This window comes from Chiloscyllium plagiosum, chromosome 7 (genome assembly GCF_004010195.1).
Source record: "Chiloscyllium plagiosum isolate BGI_BamShark_2017 chromosome 7, ASM401019v2, whole genome shotgun sequence".
Classification (NCBI taxonomy): domain Eukaryota; kingdom Metazoa; phylum Chordata; class Chondrichthyes; order Orectolobiformes; family Hemiscylliidae; genus Chiloscyllium; species Chiloscyllium plagiosum.
The window spans coordinates 49,640,271-49,663,424 of NC_057716.1; the positions used below are offsets into that span (position 1 = coordinate 49,640,271).

Here is a 23,154-nt window from a genome sequence, read left to right on the forward strand (position 1 = left end):
CACTCTGGCCTATCACCCTCACCTTGACCTCCTTCCACCTATCGCATTTCCAATGCCCCTCCCCCAAGTCCCTCCTCCCTACCTTTTATCTTAGCCTGCTGGACACACTTTCCTCATTCCTGAAGAAGGGCTTATGCCCGAAACGTCAATTCTCCTGTTCCTTGGATGCTACCTGACCTGCTGCGCTTTTCCAGTAACACATTTTCAGCTCTGATCTCCAGCATCTGCAGTCCTCACTTTCTCCTCCTTAATTATAATTTAATTGAATTGCAGAACAGATTCAAACAGCTAAGACATACTTCTGCTCTTAAGTTTCTATTATTCCAATTTGGTGGAGAAAAATAATATAAGAGCTTCAAATCATTATTCTAATATCTTAATTTATATAGATCAATATTTCACCATTGTAACCCAATATGACAATTGTTCTGAGAAAAAAAACATTTGTTTCTGTGAAATGGACATATCACTTTATAAAAACTTAGTCAGAATAAGTCCAGATGATTGCTGTTATTATTAAGCCAGGCAGCTATTATTTGGGGAGTGTGACCAGGCTCCTTCAGTGGATAATTTGCTTAGGTATGCGGTTTTTTTTCCTCAGGATTTATTTGTTGAGCTGTAACCTGAAAAATGTATTATTTTATATTAACCTAGAATCTTCTCTAACTTTCAGGAAAATCAAGAACAAATAGAATATTTGAGTCTCTGATATGTTGGACTTGAGAATTACAAGATGTGGAGAGTTTAGGCTTGTTCTTGGAGGAATCAAATGGAAAGTTTATGCGAGAGAGACTCAAACTATTATTAAAAGTCCTTGGCTTGGTTTGACTACATTTGTTACTTGTTGGGAATAGAATTATGGTTTTAAAATGTGTTAAAGCTCTCAATGTCAGCCATCTGTTATTCATCATACTGAGCCAGTTTCGTAAATTCTTATATACAATATCTAAATTACTAATTTTGTCCTTTTCTTTTTTAGCTGTTGGCTACAACTCTATTATAAACATTACAACCCGAACTGCCAATTCGGTAAAGTTTAAAAATTTGTTTCTTTAAACAAGTGAAGTTTAAGTTGAATAAAAGAAAAAATATAATCTCTTCTAAAATGTGTACCTTTTACATATCTCTGGAGTGGAACACCAGCCATGTTTAAGATATTTTGTGATGTCACTGTATTAGAGGTGTTTCTGTGTGTCCAACCCAAACATGAATCCCAATCTGTTACATCTCACATCCTCATTTCTTCCATTCAACAATTCATGATCTGCATGATTGATCTAGCTTTCTAGGACCCTTGGTCTTCTTTTGATTTTGCCTGATTAAGTTGCAAACATATGACTTCTGCCAAGTTGCTAAAACTCAAAATCAAGGTAAAGAGGTTCATGGTGAAGTGTCACCTTGCTTGCCAGTTACAAAAGCAAACTATTGCAGATGTTGGAACCCTAAAATAGCAACACAAAATGTTGGAAATGCTCAAAAGATTAGTCAGTGTTTGTGGAGAGAAACCAAACTAATAGTTCAGGTCAAATACTCCTAATGAAGAATCATCAACCTGAAACATTAACTCTTTCTCTCCACAGGTAGTGTCTGACCTGCTGATTGTTTTGAGAACTGGCTGTTTTTATTCCTTAGCGCAATAACGTTTGACAATTTCAGTACCGTGGACTTCCTGTACTTGATGTTGCGATTTCATTAAAAATATCTGAAGTTCCAGATTCTAAACTTTAGGAAGGGATTCATCCAATCCAGTTCCACAGAGTTTGAAAGGACTTGCTTGAGCAATCCCCAGTTACAAAAATATGGATTGAAACTAATTAGGTCCAACATGCCATTGTACCATATTTCATCTGGCAATAACTGACTGTAAGCTTATGTAAAAAAAAATTTAAAGAAAGCTTTTAAAGATTGACATGGACTTAGCAGGATGGATAGGTTTAGGGATGATTTTTAAAAGAGAACAGCCACATCACATAGGAAAGATTCCTGCCAAGGGTTCACAAAAGATGAGGGCTGTCAACAGCAGAAGTATAGAAATTGACTCCAAACCTGCCGATAATGGTACCAAGGGGTATCATGTAAATAAGTCCAAGTTTCCCTTCAAGCCACACAGCAGCCTGATTTGGGACTATATTGCTGTTCATTTGCTGGGTCAAGTTCTGCAACACTTCACAAAGGCAACTCACTCCAACCTTCAACAGACAAATCACAGATGAGCAATAAATGCTGGCAATGTCCACATTCCATGAACAAATAGAAAGTTAGATTCTTGACATGCCCTGAGCAGTGAAAGATTGCTAGAGATCTCTTTGTCTTCAGTTCATTTAGAGATCATTTCTAGGGTTTCAATTCATGAAATTGATTAGACTATAATTTTTTCAGAGTTCCTCTTCATATTGAACTAAGTTCAGATTTGGACTCATTTAATAATTTACTCATTCTTGAAGCTTTCAGCACCTGTGCTGAAAAGTAACTCTAAAGTGGCTCATGAAAAGCATGCATAAATGTTATTGATCATTTGATCTACTTATTTGACTTGATAAATTAAATGCATTAGTCAGAAAATATTTTTAAATAAATGCTGTACATGTTTATTTTGCACAATAATTTATGATTAACTATTTAATCATGCCACGTTTAGAAAATAGTTTGACTTTGTTTAGTATGGTACTGTATGAAATCTTCTCAGCTAGAATAGTGGTGTAGACCTCGCATTTGGCCTCAATGACCTTTGCCTGAGAAATGAAAAATATACAGTGGCTACTCATCCTGATAACTGGTTCCTGGCTTTATAAAGTAATAATGTGTAAATACCAAATAAGAATATGTGAGGCTTGACTATAGTGTAATTCCTGCTTCATCCAGTAATCAGTTAACTTATCACAGGTCTTGGTGTTGGTTTCAGACATTCTAGGCCTTGATGACTCAGTACCACAAAAGGCAATGCAATTGCTTACTAAGCTATCAGAAATATTTTTAAGTACGCTAACATTTAAAATTTAACTTTACAGAAACTTAGGGGCCAAACCGAAGCTCTCTTCATTCTGACAAAATGTAACAACACACGATTTGAGTTCATCTTTACCAGTGTGGTTCCAGGAAGTCCTCGGCTATTCACCACAGTCATTGCAGTACATAGGTAGTATTGCGGTACAGTTATGAAATTTTGATGGAGTTGAACAGAATGTATCAATACATAACTTCTGAATCTGGTTTAAATTAAATTTTTCACTTTCTTGTGTTTGTTATGTTGTTTATCTATGAATATTAGAATGTGAGAGATGTTATTTCTACAAATATTATTATTGAGATTGGATATTGAACTAGTTAATTGTGGGTTTTGATCTGTTCTGTGAAGGGGTTTAACGATAATTGTTTCTGAAAGCCTTACTAATTAGTTACAAAAATTGAGAGAATTATAGTTCTTGGCAAATAGGAATGTGTTTACATTGGGAGAGTTCTTATGAATGAAAAAAAGCAATGTTGGCTTCAGTTAAAAAAATTCTTTTTAAGAATTTTCAACAATTTCAATTTTTTGTAGGGCATATGAAACATCAAAAATTTATAGAGATCTTAAATTAAGAGGAGCTCTCATTCAAAACAAGCAGTTACGACTTCTGCCACAGGAACAGGTGTATGATAAAATTAATGGTGTCTGGAATCTATCGAGTGATCAGGTACTGAATATTATTTCTTATAACCTTTGTTAAGAGTGCCTACATTGGATATAGTCAGTTTATACATGCACCTTTTGCTTTTGGTTCTCTGTTGCCTGAATAATAATCCTATTTGTTTTTCATTCTCTACAGGGCAATTTGGGAACCTTTTTCATCACAAATGTTCGAATAGTATGGCATGCCAATATGAATGATAGTTTTAATGTTAGCATTCCTTATTTACAAATTGTAAGTTTTGGTTTCCTTTCCAGTAATTGCATGTGTTCAAAGCTTTCTCAAAATGTCTTATAAATAAATATATGAATGGGGAGGTAGTGGCACAGTGATAATATCACTGGACTAGTAATCCAGAAAACAAGCTAAAATTCTGAAGAACTGGTTTCAAATCCCACCATAGCAGGTGGGGACATTTGAACTGAAAGAAAAAAAAACTGGAATTAAACATCTAGCTAGTGACAATGAGAGTCAATAGTCATAAAAATCATACAAGTGTCCATTAGGGAAGAAAATCTGCCATCCTTACCTGACTCCAGACCCATAGTAATGTGGTTGAATCTTAACTGCACTCTGAACAGTCAGGGATGGACAATAAATGACATCCAATCCTAATTACTTGTACCTGCATTCTGACTTGTTATGATCCATGTACAAGGACACACAGCTCCCTCTGTAATGCAGCAACATGTAATCTCTCTCAGTTGAAATAATATTCTGCTTTTATAAACCAACTGCTAAATCTTTGTACCTTTACTTGATCTACCTCTATCCCTTTTCAAATTCTTTGTACCTTCCTCACTACTTGCTTTCCTATATATTTTTGTATTGTCAGCAAATTTGGTTATAATACAGTTGGTCCCTTCAGTCAAGGCATTAATATAGTTGAGATTTGCACTCAGAACTTGCTGCTCCCCTAGCCAAGCTGTTCCAGTATAGTTACAATACTGGCATCTACCAGACAATATGGAAAATTACCCAAGTGTGTCCTGTGCGTAAAAAGCAGGACAAATCTAACCCAGTCAATTACCACCCCATGAGTCCACAGTAGGTTTGGAAGGTGTCATCAACAGTGCTATCAAGCAGTACCTGCTCAGCAATAACCTGCTCAGTGACACTCAGTTTGGGTTCTGCCAGGGCCACTCAGCTTTGACCTCATTACAGCCTTGGTTAAAACATGAACAAAATAGCTGAATTCAAGAGGTGAGGTGAGAGTGACAACTCTTGACATCAAGGCTGCATTTGACTAAGTGTGGCACCAAGGAACCCAGCAAACAGGAATCAGTGGGTATCAGAGGGCAAACTCTCTGATGGTTAGAGTCATACATTACAGAAAGAAAAATAGTTGTGGTCGTTGAAGGTCAGTCATCTCAGCTCCAGGACATTTCTGCATGAATTCCTCAGGGTAGTATCCTAGGCCCCACCATCTTCAGCTGCTTGATCAATGACCTTTCTTCCATCATGAGGTAAGAAGTGGGGATGTTCGCTGATGATTGCACAATGTTTAGCAACATTCGCGACTCAGACATTGAAGTAGTCCATGTCCAAATGCAAGATCTGGACAATATCCAGGCTTGGGCTGACAAGTAGCAAGTAACATTCATGCCACACAAATGTCAGGCTGTGACCATCAATAAGAGACAATCTAACCACTGCCCCTTGACATTCAATAGTGTTACCATCACTGAATCCCCCACTATCAACATCTTGGGAGTTATCATTGATCAGAAACTGAACTAGACTCACCAGATAAACGTAGTGGCTACAAGAGCAGGTCAGAAACTGGGAATACTGCAGCAAATAACTCCCCAAAACCTGCCACCATCTACAAGGCACATGTCAGGACTGTAATGGAATACTCCCCACTTGCCTGGATGAATACAGCCCCAACAACATTAAAGAGGCTTGACACTAATCTAATTTAATCTAACGATCCAGGATAAAGCAGCACGTTTGATTGGCACTGCATCTACAAGCATCCACTCCCTCCACCACCAGTGCTAAGTAACAGCAGTGTATAATATCTACAAGATGTCTGCAGAAATTCACCAAAGATCCTCAGACAGCACCTTCCAAACCCACAACCTCTTCCATCTAGAACAAGTGCAGCACACACTTGGAACACCACCACCTTTAAGTTCCCTTCCAAGTCACTCACCATCCTGATTTGGAAATACAGAGTAACCTTGATTATCCGGCATTTGATTATCCGAATTTCACATTATCCAAACTAGATTGCAAGGTCCTAATGCTTGGCTAAACTGTTATCTGGCATTCGATTATCGTAAAATAAACTCCCCGCCTGTGTCATTCGGATAATCGAGGTACCCCAGTATATCACCGTTCCTTCACTGTTGCTGGGTCAAAATCCTGGATTCTCTCTCAATGGCATTGTGGGTCAACCCACAGCGGGTGGATTGCGGTAATTCAAAAAGGCAGCTCACCACCAACTTCTTAACGTGCAACTAGGGGCAGGCAATAAATGCTGGCCAGCCAGTGACGTGCACATCCCTCAAAATGAGTAAAAATAAAAGGACTTAACACTGATGTCCTTTGGCACTCTATTGGTTACAGTATCCAATCCTGAAAATAACCTATTTATCCCAACTGCCTGTTTTCTGTTAGTTAACCAGTTCTGTGCCCATGCCAATGAATCACCCCAACACCATAAGCTCTTACCAAATATCTTTTGAAATCTAAATATATTATGTTGACTGGTTCCATTCATCTTTAAAGAACTACAGTAAATGATGTTTGAAGGGATTTGTAGCTCAGGTTGGTTATACATATGTAAGTTAGCTTGCTGAGCTTGAAGGTTTGTTTTGAGATGTTTCGTCACCATACTGGGTAACATCATCAGTGAGAGTCTCTGGTGAAGTGCTGGTGGTATGTCCTGCTGGTCTATTTATAGGTCTTGATTTCTTAAGGTGGTTGATTTAATTTCTGGTTCTTTGTTTCAAGGGAAGGTAGATAGGATCTAAATCGATGTGTTTATTGATGGAGTTCTAGTTAGAATGCCATGCCTCTAAGATTTCTCATGCATATTTTTGTTTCACCAGTCTTAGGTTGTATGCGTTGAATCAGTCAAAGTGATGTCCTTCTTTGTCTGTATGCATAGAAATTAGTGATAGTGGGTCGGGTCTTTTGGTGGCCAGTTTGTGTTCATGTATCCAGTGGCAGGTTTCTTGCTAGTTTGTCTGATATGGTGTTTTTTACAGTGCTTGCATGGTTTCTTGTAAATTATGTTAGTTTTGCTGGTGGTATCTAATGGATCCTTTAAGGTTCATTAGTCGCTGTTTAAGTGTGTTGGTAGGTTTGTGGGCGACCATGATGTCAAGGGGTCTGAGTAGTTTGGAAGTCATTTCTGATATGTCTTTGATGTAAGGTAATGCGTCTACAGAAAAACAACACACACGAACCAAATACTTAACTTGAGAAGCAATCATCCCAATACTCACCAACGGAGCTGCATCAGGACATTACTTCAACAAGCTACATCACAATGCAGCACCCAAGAAATACAAAAAGCAGAAGAAAAGTATCTATACAACGTTTTCAAGAAAAATGGGTACCCAATGAATACAATCTGCAGATTCCTCAGAAACAAACCCAAACAAGCAGACACAACAGAACCAGAAACTATAGCCACATTACCTTACATCAAAGGTGTAACAGAAATGACTTCAAGACTACTCAGAACCCTTGGCATCATGGTAGCCCACAAACCTACCAACACACTTAAACAGTGACTAATGAATCTAAAGGATCCATGAGATACCACCAGCAAAACTAACATCATTTGCAAGATACTATGCAAGAACTGTAAAAAACACTACATCGGACAAACCAGCAGGAAACGTGCCACCAGGATACATGAACACCAACTGGCCACCAAAAGACATGACTCACTATCACTAGTTTCTATACATACAGACAAAGAAGGACACCACTTTGACTAGGACAATGCACACATCCTCTGACAGGCGAAACAAAGACACGCACAAGTATTCTTAGAGGCATGGCATTCTAACCAGAGCTCCATCAATAAATACATTGATTTAGACCCTATCTATCTTCTCTTGAGAAAAAGAACCGAAAATGACGTCACCCACCTTAGGAAACCAAGACCTGTAAATAGAGAGGTGGGACATACCATGAGTGTTTCACCAGAGACTCTCACAGATGATGTTACCTAGTACGGTGACGAAACGCCTGAAAACAAACCTTCAAGCTCAGCGAGCTAACTTACATACTTAACAATAGTAAATTTGAGAAACATGACTTCCCTTGTACAAACTGTGTTAACTCTGCCTATCGGAGCAGAACATTTATAAAATAAATACTATATTTTTTAATGATGGATTTTAGCATTTTTCTAATGATAGATATTAAGCTAACTGGACAGTAGAGTTTCCTGTTTTCCACCTCCCTCCTGAGGTTTTACTTTTGTTGTTTTCCTTTCCACTGCGACCTTTCCAGATTCTTGGGAATTTCGAAAGGTTAAACCCGATGCATCTAGGAGACTTGTGAGCCACAAGTCCCATTAGTTTTCCCATAATAACATAAATAAAGAATGTTATTAGACTTTCTCACCCTTTTGTCCTTTTGATTTTCAACTATTCTTGTGAATTTTTAATATTTTCTACTGCAACATTAGATCCAAAATCTATTGTTCTTATTCAAAATAATTAATTCATTGCTCCCCACCTCTCCGAGATCGATGTTTCCTTTATATACTCTTTTCCTGTTAATAAACTCATGCTTTTCCTGTCTGTTTTTATATTATTTGCTATATTTCTCTCATAATCTGATTTCTCCATGTTTTCTTTTGTTATCCTTTATTGTTCTAAAGTGTTTCCAATCTTCTGGCCTGTCAATAACTTTGGCAACATTATATGCTTTTTCTTTTAATTTGATGCCACCCTTAGTCAAAACATGCATCTGATAATCTTTCTTCCTCAATGGAATATATTTATTGATTATATCTGGCACTGTTTCTCTATTTGCTTTTAACCTATTTACCCAATCCCACAGTGTTTAGGATCCCATAGGTTGTATAGGAAGGATGTGTTTGCTGTAGAGAATGTACAGAGGAGATGTTTCCTGGGCTGGAGCATTTTCTCTATGAAGAGAAACCAGATAGGCTGAGTTTGTTTAGAGCATAGAAGGCTAAGAGGGGATCTGTTTCAGGTGTACAAAGTTCTGAGGGGCAAAGACAGTCGATAAGGAATTTTGTTCCTCTAAGAAGAAGGATCAATAACTAGGAGCATAGATTGAATGTAAAGGATGTTTACTGGGGTTTTAGAGAAGTAATCTTTCACCAAGAGGTTCTGGAACTCACTGCTTAAAAGAGTGATAGGGGAAGGAACCATCAGGACATTTTAAGTAGTATGTAGATGATCACTTGAAGAGGTAGACCACAGAAGGCTTCGGCCAAGTGTTAGAAAACAGTACTTTGATAAGATAGGTGCTTGATGACCAATGCAAACTCGATGGATTGAAGGGCTTCTTTCCATTGCTGTGAAAATGATTCCATGAAATCTTGATCAATGAATCTGAATCATGAAAACAGCATATACTGCTTCAGTTGCTTATTGGAGGATTTATATACAGTTATTGAGCCAATTTGGTTTGTTCTACAGTTATCAATGTGTTCTACATAGAGTCGTAAAGTCATAGAAATGTACAGGACGGAAACAGACCCTTTGGTCCAACTCATCCATGCCAACAAGATATCCCAAGCCAATCTAGTCCCATCTGCCAGCGCCCCGCCCATATCCCTTCAAACCCTTCCAATTCATACACCCATCCAGATGCCTTTTAAATGTTGCAATCGTACCAACTTCCAACATTTCTCTGGCAGCTTATTCCATACACATACCACCCTCAGCATGAAAAGGTTGCCCCTCAGGTCTCTTATATCTTTCCCCTCTCACCCTAAACTTATGCCCTCTAGTTCTGGACTCCCCCACCCCAGGGAAGAGACTTATTTATCCTATCCAGGCCCCTCATGATTTTATAAACCACTATAAGGTTACCCCTCAACCTCCGACACTCCAGGGAAAACAGCCCCAGCCTAGTCAACCTCTCCTTGAAACTCAAATCCTCCAACCCTGGCAACATCCTTGTAAATCTTTTCTGAACCCTTTCAAGTTTCACAATATCTTTCCAATAGGAAGGAGATCAGATTTGCAATGCAGTTTTCCAAAAGTTGCCTAACCAATGTCCTGTACAGCTGCAATATGACCTCCCAACTCCTGTACTCAATACTCTGACCAATAAAGGAAAGCATGCCAAATGCCACCTTCACTATCCTATCTACCTGCGACTCTACTTTCAAGGAGCTATGAACCTGCAATCCAAGGTTTCTTTGTTCAGCAGCACTCCCCATCACCTTACCATTAAGTGTATAAGTCCTGCTAAAATTTGCTTTCCCAATATGCAGCACCTCACATTTATCTAAATTAAACTCCATCTGGCACTCCTCAGCCCATTGGCCCAACAGATCAAGATGCCATTGTAATCTGAGGTAACCTTCTTTGCTAGGAGAAAGTGAGGACTGCAGATGCTGGAGTACCAGAGTTGAAAAATGTGGTGCTGGAAAAACTCAGCAGGCCAGGCAGCATCCGAGGAGCAGGAGAATCGACGTTTTGGGCATAAGCCTTCTTTGGGCTTATTTTTGGGCTTATTTTTCAACTAAACTTCTTTGCTGTCCTCTACACCTCCAATTTTGGTGTCATCTGCAAACTTACTAACTATAGCTCTTATACTCACATCCTAATCATTTATATAAATGAAGAAAAGTAAGATTCAGCACTGATCCTCGCAGTGCTCCACTGGTCACAGGCCTCCAGTCTGAAAAACAACCCTCCACCGCCACCTTCTGTCTTCTACCTTTCAACCAGTTCTGTATCCAACTGGCTAGTTCTCCCTGTACTCCATGAGCTCTAACCTTGCTAACCAGTCTCCCATGGGGAACCTTGTCGAATACCTTACTGAAGTCCATATAGATCATGTCCACTGCTCCGCCCTCATCAATCCTCTTTGTTACTTCTTCAAAAAACTCAATCAAGTTTGTGAGACATGATTTCCCACGCACAAAGCCATGTTGACTATCCCAAATTAGTCCTTGCCTTTCCAAATACATGTGCATCCTGTCCCTCAGGATTCCCTCCAACAACTTGCCCACCACTGACGTCAGGCTCACTGGTCTGTAGTTCCCTGGCTTGTCCTTACCACCTTTCTTAAATAGTGGGACCACGTTAGCCAACCTCCAGTCTTCTGGCACCTCACCTGTGACTTATGATGATACAAATATCTCAGCAAGGAGCCCAGCAGTCACTTTCCTAGCTTCCCACAGAGTTCTAGGGTACACCTGATCAGGTCCTGGGGATTTATCTACTTTTATGCATTTCCTCCTTTGTAATATGGACATTTTTCAAGATATCATCCTCAATTTTCCTACACTCTATACCTTCCATGTCCTTTTCCACACTAAACACTGATGCAAAATACACGTTTACTATCTCCCCCATCTCCTGTGGTTCCACACAAAGGCTGCCTTGCTGATCTTTGAGGGGCCCTACTCTCTCCCTAGTTACTCTTTGACCTTAATGTACAGTAGCGCCTTGACATACGAATGACCCCATTCATGTACAAATCGGTTTACGAACAGGATTGTACGTAAAATTTTGCTTCAACATACGTACGAAATTCAAGGTACGAACGCAAAAATCCCGTTTGTGACCACGTAGTTTCATTGTTCTGCTTTGCTACGCACTTGTTGAAAGCAAAAGCTCTCAGGCCCCGCGTGATCTCATTCAGTTCGTCTTTGGCGCGTACGCTGTGAACAGCCGTCCAAGCATTCTTACGCTATCCGAACAATGGGAGAAATTGATTCAGTTCGTGAACTTTTCGGTTCGCGAACCGGGTCCCGGAACGGATTAAGTTCATAAGTCGAGGTGCTACTGTATTTGTAAAAACCCTTTGGATTCTCTTTAACTCTATTTGCCAAAGCTATCTCATGTCCCCTTTTTGCCCTCCCAATTTCCCTCTTAAGTATACTCCTACTGCCTTTATACTAAGATTTTGATTGATCTGTCTTGTCTATACCTGACATCATAGAGTTGTACAGCACGAAAACACACCCTTTAGTCCAACCTGTCCATGCGAGCCAGATATCTTCAATAAATCTAATCCCATTTGCCAGCATTTGGCCTACATCTACGTAACCCTTCCTATTCATATACCCACCTAGATGCTTTTAAATGTTGTAATTGTACCAGCCTCCACCACTTCCTCTAGCAGCACAGTCCATACATGCACCACCCTCTGCATTAAAGAGTTGCCCATTAGGTTCCTTTTAAATCTTTCCCCTCTCACCTTAAACCTGTGCTCTTTAGTTTTGGATTCCTCACCTCAGGGAAAAGGTCTTGGTCTATTTACTCTATCTGTGCCCCTCATGATTTTATACATTTTTAACTTGATATCGATGGAAATAGCTAATAATTATGACAATGCTACAAAAATGTCAAGATATGTTGTTTTTTATATTAGTTACGGAATATTCCATATCTTAAATAATATTTATAACACTGTTCGTTTGGATAATCAATGGGATATTAGGTCTATATGTTCAAAGTGTGCAGAGTTCTTATTTGATCCTATCTTCTGAAGTATACATAACATAAAGTTGATTTTCTTTCATTCCAGCGATCAATAAAAATCAGGGACTCAAAATTTGGGCTAGCACTTGTGATTGAAAGCTCACAGCAGGTAAACCTTTTAAAACATTTATTTTCCCATTGTAGTTTTACAATATATACTGTACTGCTAATACAATTCCACCCATGTGAATGTAATTTTATTTTTGACTATAGATTTCAAGGAAATTATGCTTTGATATAGTTAGGTAGGCAAACCAGAATTGTTAATGTGATGTCCTTTCCATTATATTTAGAGTGGAGGATATGTTCTTGGTTTTAAAATTGATCCTGTGGAAAAACTTCAAGAAGCAGTAAAGGAGATAAATTCCTTGCATAAAGTTTACTCTGCCTGCCCAATCTTTGGAGTTCAATATGAAATGGAGGAAAAGGTGATTATTTGTTATTCACTAATTACAATTTATGTTTTATTATATTGAGGGTGTCGCTGGCTAGGCCAACATTTATTGCTCATCCCTAATTGCCTGGAAGGCAGTTAAGTTCCAACCACACTGCTGTCGGTCTGGAGTCACATGTAGGCCAGACCAGGTAAGGATGGCAGATTTCCTTTCCCTGAGGACAGTAGTGAGTTTCCCTGACAATCGACAATGGATTCATGGTCATCATCAGACTCTTAATTCAGGCTTTTTATTGAATTCAAATTCCACCACCTGGTTTGGCTGGATTCGAACCTCAGTCCCCAGAACATTACTTGGGTCTCTGGATTAATAATCTAGTGTTAATAACACTAGGCCATCGACTTGCCCATTATAACTTTATAATGTTATCATTTAGATTTAATAAGTCATGATTATTTTTAAGAAGAAACATCTAGCTGAGCTGTTGCATTGAGATGAATTTCATGATCATGGTGCTAATTGCAAAGCTGTTTGCAAACCCATGGCCATTTCTAGGAACTCCCAGAAAGATACCCTCTGTTTCTTTGAAAACATGGCATAGTAACCAGTTCCTGGAGAAATAGACACACAGAACAGTTGTTTTGCAGTTTCGGAAGCTAACAGTTAAGTTTCAATAGGTTTCCTTTTCACTTTTTCTCACATCAGTGATATGGTACAGGGTAATAAATGCCAAACATCTAAATGGAAATCTGTAAAACACCTTCAGATAGCTGAGCAGAGAAGCAGCCATCCAGTGTCTATTCTAAAAATTGCTTCAGTTTTTGGAATATTCTGTCAGCACATCAATCATTTTATGGCTCAAATCCAATTTACACAAACATGTAAATTAGTGGAGCACTAATTAAGTGTTCAGACTGTAAGCACAAGTGCATTATGTTGTGGTCTGCAACTGACCTCTTGTAGGATCTAAGTTCATTGTGAAGCAGGGAGCTGACACCCAATATGCAGTAGAGATATTGTAGGATTGAGCAAAAATTCTCATCATCTAAAATACTGCACAACACCCTGGACTTTTCTAATATCTAAAAACACTGGGCAAAATCCTGAGCTCAGGCTGCAATAAACACACACACACAGCCAAAATGATTTTGGTCTGGGACTATTGTTCTGCCTGGAATTCCAATTTATACCTCCATTCTAAAAGTGGAATCAACCCAAACCTAACACCTGGACCGAAACCTTGGGTTACCTAGTGCAGACAGTATGGAGCCTCAGAGTTACTGGATATTCAACTTCAATCAAAATACAATCACACATACTCTTAACTATCAGGAAGCTAGTGTTTTCAAATAAACCCAATGGACTGTAGCTTGGTGTCATGTGATTTTTGACCTTGTCCAACCCAATCCAACACCGGCACTTCCACCTCATGTCAAGAAGCCAATTGATCTCAAAGGGGACACCAGAAACACAATGGCATTACAGATTTGAGAGGAGATAACAGGCCACATGGTCTGTATAACTGTTAGAAAACAGCAAATGCTGGAGATCACAGCATTCTACCAGCATTTGTTGTTTTCAATACAGATTCCAGCATTTGCATAATTTGTCCCTACATCCTGTATAACTGCTAGCCCTCATCGTACCTGGGCGAAGAGCTTTTTTCAACAACAAGCTTCTGCAGAAACCTCTTCCCCACAGGCTTGCAGCCCCAACAGGCAGTTTATAACACCACACAGGCTGAACAGAAAAGCGGAATCGAGAAGCCAAACCAAGAGCAGTGTTGCAACAAAGGGCATCCAAGAGTTGGGGAAGCCAACCAAGCGCTATCCAAACAAGAGCTTCCAGTCACGGGCCTGTTCTAAACCAAGAGAACCATCAGCTAGAACCTCAACAATCAACAGTACTTTAAAATTGCTCTTTCCCCCTGTGGTGAGCTTAAACTCCTGAGACTCTGAAGTTTTTGACCTAAGTAGTGTGGAGGGGAAGATGGGTGATGACGGTGTAGGGAATCCCAAGGTTAGGAAGCCTGATTAAAGTTTCTGTGATTAAAATTATTGTTTTGGATTCAAACAGCATTACGTTTGTGTTTAATAGTGTATTTAATGACTGTCCTCTGGATAATTCATAGTGTTGATTTCACTGTTTGTTGCATTTACCTTTATTTTCTTGTTTTTTTTGTATTTAAATAAATACAGAGATTCTTTTACCCTATAACACCTGTCCATTGCCTTCAACATTTCACATTCCCTAAGTAAGTCCACTGTCTAAAATCAGGGATCTAAGGGTGATTCAAAACACCTAAAATCAGCACACTACTGAGCACAAACTAGAACCGTACAATACAGATACCAGATCTCATTGTTGACCATTCCGTGCACAGATTATGACAAATAGTTTAAGATGAATTCATCTTATACTTGGTAAACTCTCAATAATAATATAAAATGCATAGCTGTGTTTGCCATAGTGACTGCTCATTGTTATTTTTATTAATGCTCTGTTGGATTTATTAATGCTCGGTTGTACCTGTACTACTTACCCCTCGACGGCTAAGTAGTACAGGTACAGTCATGGATCTGAATGTACTGTATCAACGGTTTTGTTACAGCCTCAGCCACTTGAGGACCTGACTGTTGAGCAAGTTCAAGATGATGTTGAAATTGAACCAGAAGAACAGACTGATGCTTTTGTGGTAAGTGTTAATTGAAAAAGGAATGCTATCAATAAGTTAAGAAGTCCAGAGAGTTTGTGAAAAATTATTTTGTTCAATTTAAAATTTGTATTTTTGGAAAAAGAATCTATTTTCATTGAAAGGTCAGGTATTAAATGGAGATTATAAAGATAGTATTGATTAAAAAATCTCTTTTGCTACAGTAAAGCGTATTTCAGTTTGTAATCCCATAAAAAGTGTGATATGATATCTGTATTAAAATCACTTTTGCAAACAAGTCAGTGCAGGCTCACAAAACAATAAATATTTATTATCTGTCATAATGATTTCCTTCATTTCACATTTAAAATAATGGATGTTCCATGTGCGTACAGATGTGTGATCTTTACTAATTTATTGCCCGAATTTGTTTCATAATCAGTATTTTAAATATATAAGTAACAGGTAGTTCGGCCATTTGTGTGTACAGAAGTACCAATTTCAGCAAAAAATCTAAAATAGGTTTACTTTAATTTCAAATGTGCAATATTCTATTGAGTTTCTTTACGTTGCTTTTCTTTTGTGAAAATATTCTGGTGTCATCCTGCAAGAAGGCTTAAAATAAAGGTACTCAGCAGATCTTGCAGTACCTGTACAGAGCAAAACAAAGCAAGGGTTGTTGTTTAACACATTTTTTTCAGAATAAAACATCATAATTGCAGATTATTTTTCATTTCATTATAATAAACCTTTCTGGTGTGAATTTATTTTTGATTTTCTTTTCCAGGCTTACTTCGCAGATACTAATAAGGTATACCTAACTTCTGATCAGCCAGTTGCATATTCTGAATACATCTTTCACTATCGCTCTTGTTACATTTTGTGAAACTAAATTTATTATTTTTTTTAGCAACAGGATCGTGAGCCAGTTTATTCAGAGGAACTGGGGATTGCAATTGAAAAATTGAAAGACGGCTTCACTCTTCAAGGACTTTGGGAAGTGATGGGTTGAACTTCAAGTTTACTTTTGTGTTATTTTAAGTTATCACACAGTGACTATGAGATACAACTTCCAGTAATCATTGCTGCTGAAAAATAAAACCAAACAATTTTTTTCACTTTATACATTAAGGATCTAGATAAAGGAACTGAGAGTATTCTGGCTAAATTTGCAGATTATACAAAGAAAGCTAGAGGGACAGGTAGTACTGAGGAGGTGAGGAGGCTGCAGGAGGATTCAGACAGCTTAGGAAAATAGGCAAAATAGTGGCAGATGGAGTACAATATGAGAAAGTGTAAAGCAGTGCACTTTGGTAGGAAGATTGGAAGCATGGACTGTTTTCTAAAGGGGGAGAAAATGCAGAAGTTTGAAGTGCAAAGAGACTTGGGAGTTCTAGTCCAGGATTCTCTCAAGGAAAACGTACATGTTGAATCAGTAGTTAGGAAGGCAGTGTGGCATTTATTTTGAGAGGACTTGAATATAAAAGCAGGGATGTATTTCTGAGGCTTTAAAAGGTTCTCCTCAGACCACATTTGGAGTATTGTGTGCAGTTTTGGACCCCATATCTCAGGAAAGATGTACTGGCCCTGGAGTATGTTCAGAGGAGGTTCATGAGAATCGGGGTCCCATGAATGAAAAGCTTAATGTATGAGGAACATTTGACGACTCTGGGTCTATACCCAATGGAATTTAGAAGGGTGGGGGGTGGTTGGAGTGGGTATCTAATTGAAACTTACAGAATACTGAATGGCTTTCACAGAGTCGATGTTGGGAAAATGTTTCCATTGGTAGGAGAGACTATGAGTTGAAGGGTCAGCCTTAGAGTGAAAGGATGACCTTTTAGAACAGAGTCATAGTCATAGAGATGTACAGCATGGAAACAGACCCTTTGGTCCAACCTGTCCATGCCGACCAGATATCCCAACCCAATCTAGTCCAACCTGCCAGCACCAGGCCCATATCCCTCCAAACCCTTCCTATTCATATACCCATCCAAATGCCTCTTAAATGTTGCAATTGTACCAGCCTCCACCACATCCTCTGGCAACTCATTCCATACACGTACCACCCTCTGCGTGAAAAAGTTGCCGCTTCGATCTCTTTTATATCTTTCCCCTCTCACCCTAAACCTATGCCCTCTGGTTCTGGACTCCCCGATCCCAGAGAAAAGACTTTGTCTATTTATCCTATCCATGCCCCTCATAATTTTGTATACCTCTATAAGGTCACCCCTCAGCCTCAGATGCTCCAGAGATAAGAAGAAACTTGTTCAGTCAGAGAGTAGTAAATTCATTGCCAGAGAAAGCTGTGGAGGACAGGTCATTGAGTGTATTTAAGCGATAGGTAAGTTCTTGCTTGTCAAGGGGATCACGGGTTACTGGCAGAAAGCAGGAGAATAGGGTTAAGAAACTTATCAGCCATGATTGAATGTTGGAGCAGACTTAATGGGCTAAATGGCCTAATTTCTGCTCCTATGTGTTGTGATCTTATGGAGAACTATCAACACAGCTATCTCAAGAAGAGGGATCCCTATGGCAATCCAAAGGCCTGTTCTGAGCCAGGGTAATCGGTGAAGACTGACCACAACCAGTGGACCTGAGAACTGACAACCTCCGAAAACCACCAACGCAACCAAGACCATAAGGCCTCAGACATTTCCTGAGGTGAAAACAGGCTTGCAACACCCAACAGAAAGTAAGAAGACCCTCGATTATCTGAACGAGATTGGCGAGGAGTATTTTTCTCAGATAACTGATTTGTTCACGTGACTGATCAGGGTTCCCGTGGCAGTGGCAATAGCAGGAACAGGGTCCCTGTGGCTGCGGCAATAACAGGAAGAGGGTCCTTGTGGCTGCGGCAATAGCAGGAACAGGGTCCCTGTGGCAGCGGCAATAACAGGAAGAGGGTCCTTGTGGCTGCGGCAATAGCAGGAACAGCGTCCCTGTGGCAGCGGCAATAGCAGGAACAGGGTCCTTGTGGCAGCGGCAATAGCAGGAACACGGTTCCCGTGGCAGTGACAACAGCAGGAACAGGGTCCAGTTCCGATCCTGTTCCTGCTCCCACCACTAGCCCAGGCTGCCTGCTTTCGCTGTGCTTTTATTTAAATTTAGTAAAATTTTTACGGGACCCTGAGATCTTGTTCGGATAATCCGAAATTCGGATAATTGATGTTCAGCTAACCAAGGTTGTTTTGTACTCACCTAATAAATCCAATATGTGCCCTACCGCATCAGCAGACTCAACCCAGGCTGAAGGCCTACACCGTCTGAAGTTTTCATTGAGGCACCAGGTACAGCAAACAGGAACAGCCAGCTGTACTTCAAAATCAAGTGATCAACTGATGGTGAGCTTAAATTCTTCAGACCCCAAAGTTTCCAACCAAGTTAGCTGGGAGAGTAAAGTGGGTGGAGACAGTACAGTAACCCCAGAGTTAGGAATTCTGATTGAAGTGTGATTAAAACTACAGTTTAGCTTCTAGTAGCGTTTTAAAATCTGTTTAATTTGAGAGTATATTTAATTACTGTCCTCTGTACAGTTGTGTTAATTTCACTGTTTACTGTATTTGCTTTTGATTTCTTGTATTAAATTTAGCTTTTTGTATTTAAATAAACACAGAGATTCATTACTCCAGAAAATCTTACAGCAACTGTGGGAGCCTGGACATGCACAGAACAATGCAGAAATTCAGAAGTGGCTCTGTGTTCTTCTAGAGTGTGTGTTGTTTCCCACAATACCCTCACCCCTCTCCCTTAGAGTGCAAAACCTAAGCAATCAGTGAATTGAAGAAAACTTCCACACAATCAAGTCTTGGAAATATTAAACATCATTGGATGAGGTGTAACTAGGCTTTTATGAGAATGCTAAGTTCATAACTACTGTTAAAATATCTGCTACAATATTGCATCTATTGGTGTGTCATTGTTGCTAAAAATGGTTCTTTTTGTAAATAGAATGTGTCGTTATCTCAAATATATTTTGGCAGAATTCTCCTTTGAAAAGACAGAACACTACCTGAAGGTTCAATGCAAGCTATGCACTGTTACAGTAATATGCGACCAGGATTTTCTTTCCAATGTTAGCAATATGGCAATTAAATTGCATTCTTAAAACATGCACATCAAAGCCAGTGATTGCATGGAATTAGTAGATGACAGAGCTGACCTTTTCCCATTTTTAAAAACGAACTTCAGACCTCATGATTTAATATTAATATGTTTTTCATGTAGCCTTTGAGATTAAATGATGCAGGAAAAGCAATTTTTAAAATTCACTCATGCAATGTGAGCAGGCCAGCATTTAATGCATGTCCCTTGAAATGAGTGGCATGATCGGTCATTTCAAAGGGTAGGTTAGAGTCAACCGCATTGTTGTGGGTCTGGAATCGCATGTAGGCCAGGCCAGGTGAGGATTAGAGACAATAAAAAACTGCAGATGCTGGAATCCAAAGTAGACAAGCAGGCAGCTGAAAGAACACAGCAAGCCAGGCAGCATCAGGAGGTGTAGAACTCAACTTTTCAGATGTAACCCTCAGGAATAAAGGGGGTGGCGGGAGTAGCATGGTGAAGTGGGGATAGGTGAAGACAGGTAGAGGGTACGACCTGGTTGATGACAGGGAGCAGTGACAGTGAGGGGTGAAAGAGGTATTTTGAAATTAGAGAACGCAATGTTGAGTCCTCTGGGCAGTAGTGTATCCAGGCAGAAGATAAGGTGTTTTTCCTCCAATAGGCACCTTGGTTTGTTTTGGCAATGGAAGAGGCCAAGGATGGTCATGTCGGAAAGGGAGTGATTGGGGGAATTGAAATGAGTGGTTACTGGGAGATCCGGTGGCCCCTGCAGACTCAGCTGCAATGCTCGATGAGCTGTTCCCTAAGTTTACATTCAGTCTCCCAGGTGTAGAGAAGACAATATCGGGGGCACCTGATGCAATAAATTAGGTTGGAAGAGAGGCAGGTGAACCTCTGTCTCACCTGGAAGAACTGTTTGGGTGTGGGGTGTACTGGCAGGTTTTCCATCTTTTCTGGTTGCAGGAGAAGGTACCTGGGAGCTCGGTGGCGGGGATGGTGTGAACCATGGACCGTAGGAGACAACGGTCCTTGCAGAAGGCAGAGAGGTGTGGGGAGGGGAAGATGTTCTTGGTGGTGGGGTCTATTTGGAGTTGGCGGAAGTGTTTGAAGATGATGCATTGGATGTGGAGACTAGTGGGTGGTAGGTGAGGACAAGGGGACTGTGTTCTTATTATGTTGGGGGATAGTGGAACAGGGAATGGAGATGTTGCAGTGGAGGGCTGTCTGGATGACTGATGGAAGAAAAGCATGTTGTTCAAAACAGGTGGACACCTGGTATGCTTGTGAGTGGAATGTCTCCTCTGAGCAGATGCTGCGGAGGTGGAGGAATTGGGAGAATGGGATGAAGTTCTTGCAGGATGCTGGGTGGGAGGTGTAGTCCAGGTAATTATGGGAGTCTATAGGTTTGTAGTAGATGTCCATCTGGAGACAGTTGCCAGAGATGGAAATGGTGAGGTTGAGAAAGGGGAGGGAGAAGTCCGATATGAACCAATGAATTTGAGAGTGGGATGGAAGTTGTGGAAAAGTCAACCGTATCGCAAAGTCGATTAACTGCTCCAGTTCAACCTAGGTGCAGGACGCTGCACCGTTGCAGTCATCGATGTAATGGTGGAAGAGTTGGGGTACGGTGTCTGTGTAGGTGCTGAAGAGAGATTGTTTGATGTGGCCGACAAAGAGGCAGGCATAGCTGAGGCCCATTCAGGATGGTAGATTTTCTTCCTTGAAGGCCATTAGTGAGTCAGATGGGTTTATTTTTTCATGACAATCAGCAATGCTTCCATAGTCATCAGTAGATTCTTAATTTTAAAATTCAAATTCCACCGGCTGCCATGAGAGGATTTGAACCTGGGTCTTCAGAACACTAATGAAGCTGCTGGATTAATAGTCTAGTGATAATATCATTTGAATCCTGAAAGATTTTCAAATGGGAATGTACTGAGGCAATTAGAGTGACTGGTGTGGAAATTATCACAAATATCACAATCAAAATGCTTTTCCTGGCATAGAATTGGAATGGAACAGAGAGATGTTCAATATGAAGCTTCCCATGTTAATCTTGACCTAGGGATATGGAATGGTGCCATTGATGTGAAAAGTTGGAAATACATTATTTTCCTCAGCACTGATATACCCTCTGTGAGAAGCAAAAATTCAACATAAAAATTAAGTTTTTAGGTTATACCTTATATGTGTAAGTATCAATCTGCCTCCATGAGTTATTTCCTGTGGAGGTATGGTCTCTAAATTCAGAGTTGAAAAATATGGTGCTGGAAAAACACAGCGTCCGAGGAGCAGGAAAATCGACGTTTCGGGCAGAAGCCCTTCTACAGGAATCCCGAAAACGTCGATTCTCCTGCTCCTCGGATGCTGCCTGGCCTGCTGTATTTTTCCAGCACCACATTTTTCAACTCTGGTACTCCAGCATCTGCAGTCCTCACTTTCTCTGACATGATCTGATACATCAGGGTGAGTTGTGGGAGTCTAGAGAAAAAAAGAGACCGAGACTGAACCATTGGCGGAAGGGGAATCAATAATGATCAGTGATTTGGATTTTTAAAAATGAAACTTTGAAGCGCATTATTCAGTACAGCATACAGACCAATAAAAATCTAAACCAAAGTGGAAAGCTGGAGAAATTCAAAAGGTCTGGCAGCATCTGTGGAGAGAGGAAGAGAGTTTCGAGGCTAATTCCGAACTCGGTTCGGAAGAAGTCATCGGACCCAAAACGTTAAGTCTGATCTTCCTTCCACAGATGGTACCAGACCTGCAGAGTTTCTCCAGCATCTGCAGTATTTTCCAATAATAGAGAAGATTCAAAGACGACATAATCCATTTTTGAACTACTGAGTTAATCGTACTAAATAGATTATTCATTTCCATCATTAACAATATTCTAACTATACCCTTGACTATTAAATTATAAAATATCTACTCTCATAACAGTTCTATTATACGGTTACTAAATTTTAAGGATGTTAAAATATGTGATTCGCGAGGAAATGAGTCACGTTGAGACAAATGTTCAGTTTATAGTTGATCAAATGCTAAATCTAAAAATGGACATGAGCCAAAGTGATGACCACCTGTTCAGCAGTTGACCTTGTTTGTAAAAGTCTCCAGTGTGAAAGTTACTTGAGGAAAAATAGAGTAACCATATGCACAGTTCTCTTAGGTGGCTTGGGATTTGTAAAAGTTTAAAATATTTCCAAGGTGAGTCTCAGTTCCAAAATAGGCTGTTGGCAAATTATTTTGTTTCCATTTCATGTAAATTCGTCATTTAACTTTTGTTTGAGAAATGTAAGTATATTTGACCAAGAAATGTATTCTATCCGCAATAAAAACAAAATCATACCCCATACATAGGCAAGTAATGACAGTTGTATACCGTTGTACTGATTGTAATGCAGGAGTCATAATTTAACTGTAACATTAAATTTATTTTGCAAATTTTCAAAACGATCATTGGAATTCTTTAAAACAGAATCAGAATCCAAAGAACATTATGATTAAACGGCGGGAGCGGAATGGGTGTGAGTTGTGATTTGAAGAATCCCTTCGAGAATTTAGTGGAAAGGTCTATTCCGTAATGTGTGATATTCATATGTGTGAGACGCACTAGCCATGACGCTGTCTCAATATGATAAAAATAACTAAATTTAATTCCCTTAGTAATCGCTCCCGATGGCGATTGCCTATCCTGTTAAACT

General features: G+C 39.7%; 1 protein-coding gene across 3 annotated transcripts in view; it reads left to right on the top strand.

Moving 5' to 3' along the window:
* The window catches only part of bbs5 (Bardet-Biedl syndrome 5), a 26,651-nt gene extending 9,930 nt beyond the window's left edge, over positions 1-16,721 (top strand). Inside the window, exons 4-12 of one of the 3 annotated variants that reach the window (XM_043693652.1) lie at positions 980-1,029; positions 3,009-3,136; positions 3,539-3,674; positions 3,807-3,902; positions 12,381-12,443; positions 12,628-12,762; positions 15,341-15,424; positions 16,170-16,193; positions 16,293-16,721. In XM_043693652.1, coding sequence (XP_043549587.1) covers positions 980-1,029; positions 3,009-3,136; positions 3,539-3,674; positions 3,807-3,902; positions 12,381-12,443; positions 12,628-12,762; positions 15,341-15,424; positions 16,170-16,193; positions 16,293-16,394 — 818 coding nt within the window. In that variant the 3' untranslated portion in view covers positions 16,395-16,721. Of the gene's footprint in view, positions 1-979; positions 1,030-3,008; positions 3,137-3,538; positions 3,675-3,806; positions 3,903-12,380; positions 12,444-12,627; positions 12,763-14,430; positions 15,275-15,340; positions 15,425-16,169; positions 16,194-16,292 lie in introns of those variants that run through there. The other 2 variants (XM_043693653.1, XM_043693651.1) reach the window with 2 other exon arrangements.
* Positions 16,722-23,154: the final 6,433 nt, after the last annotated feature.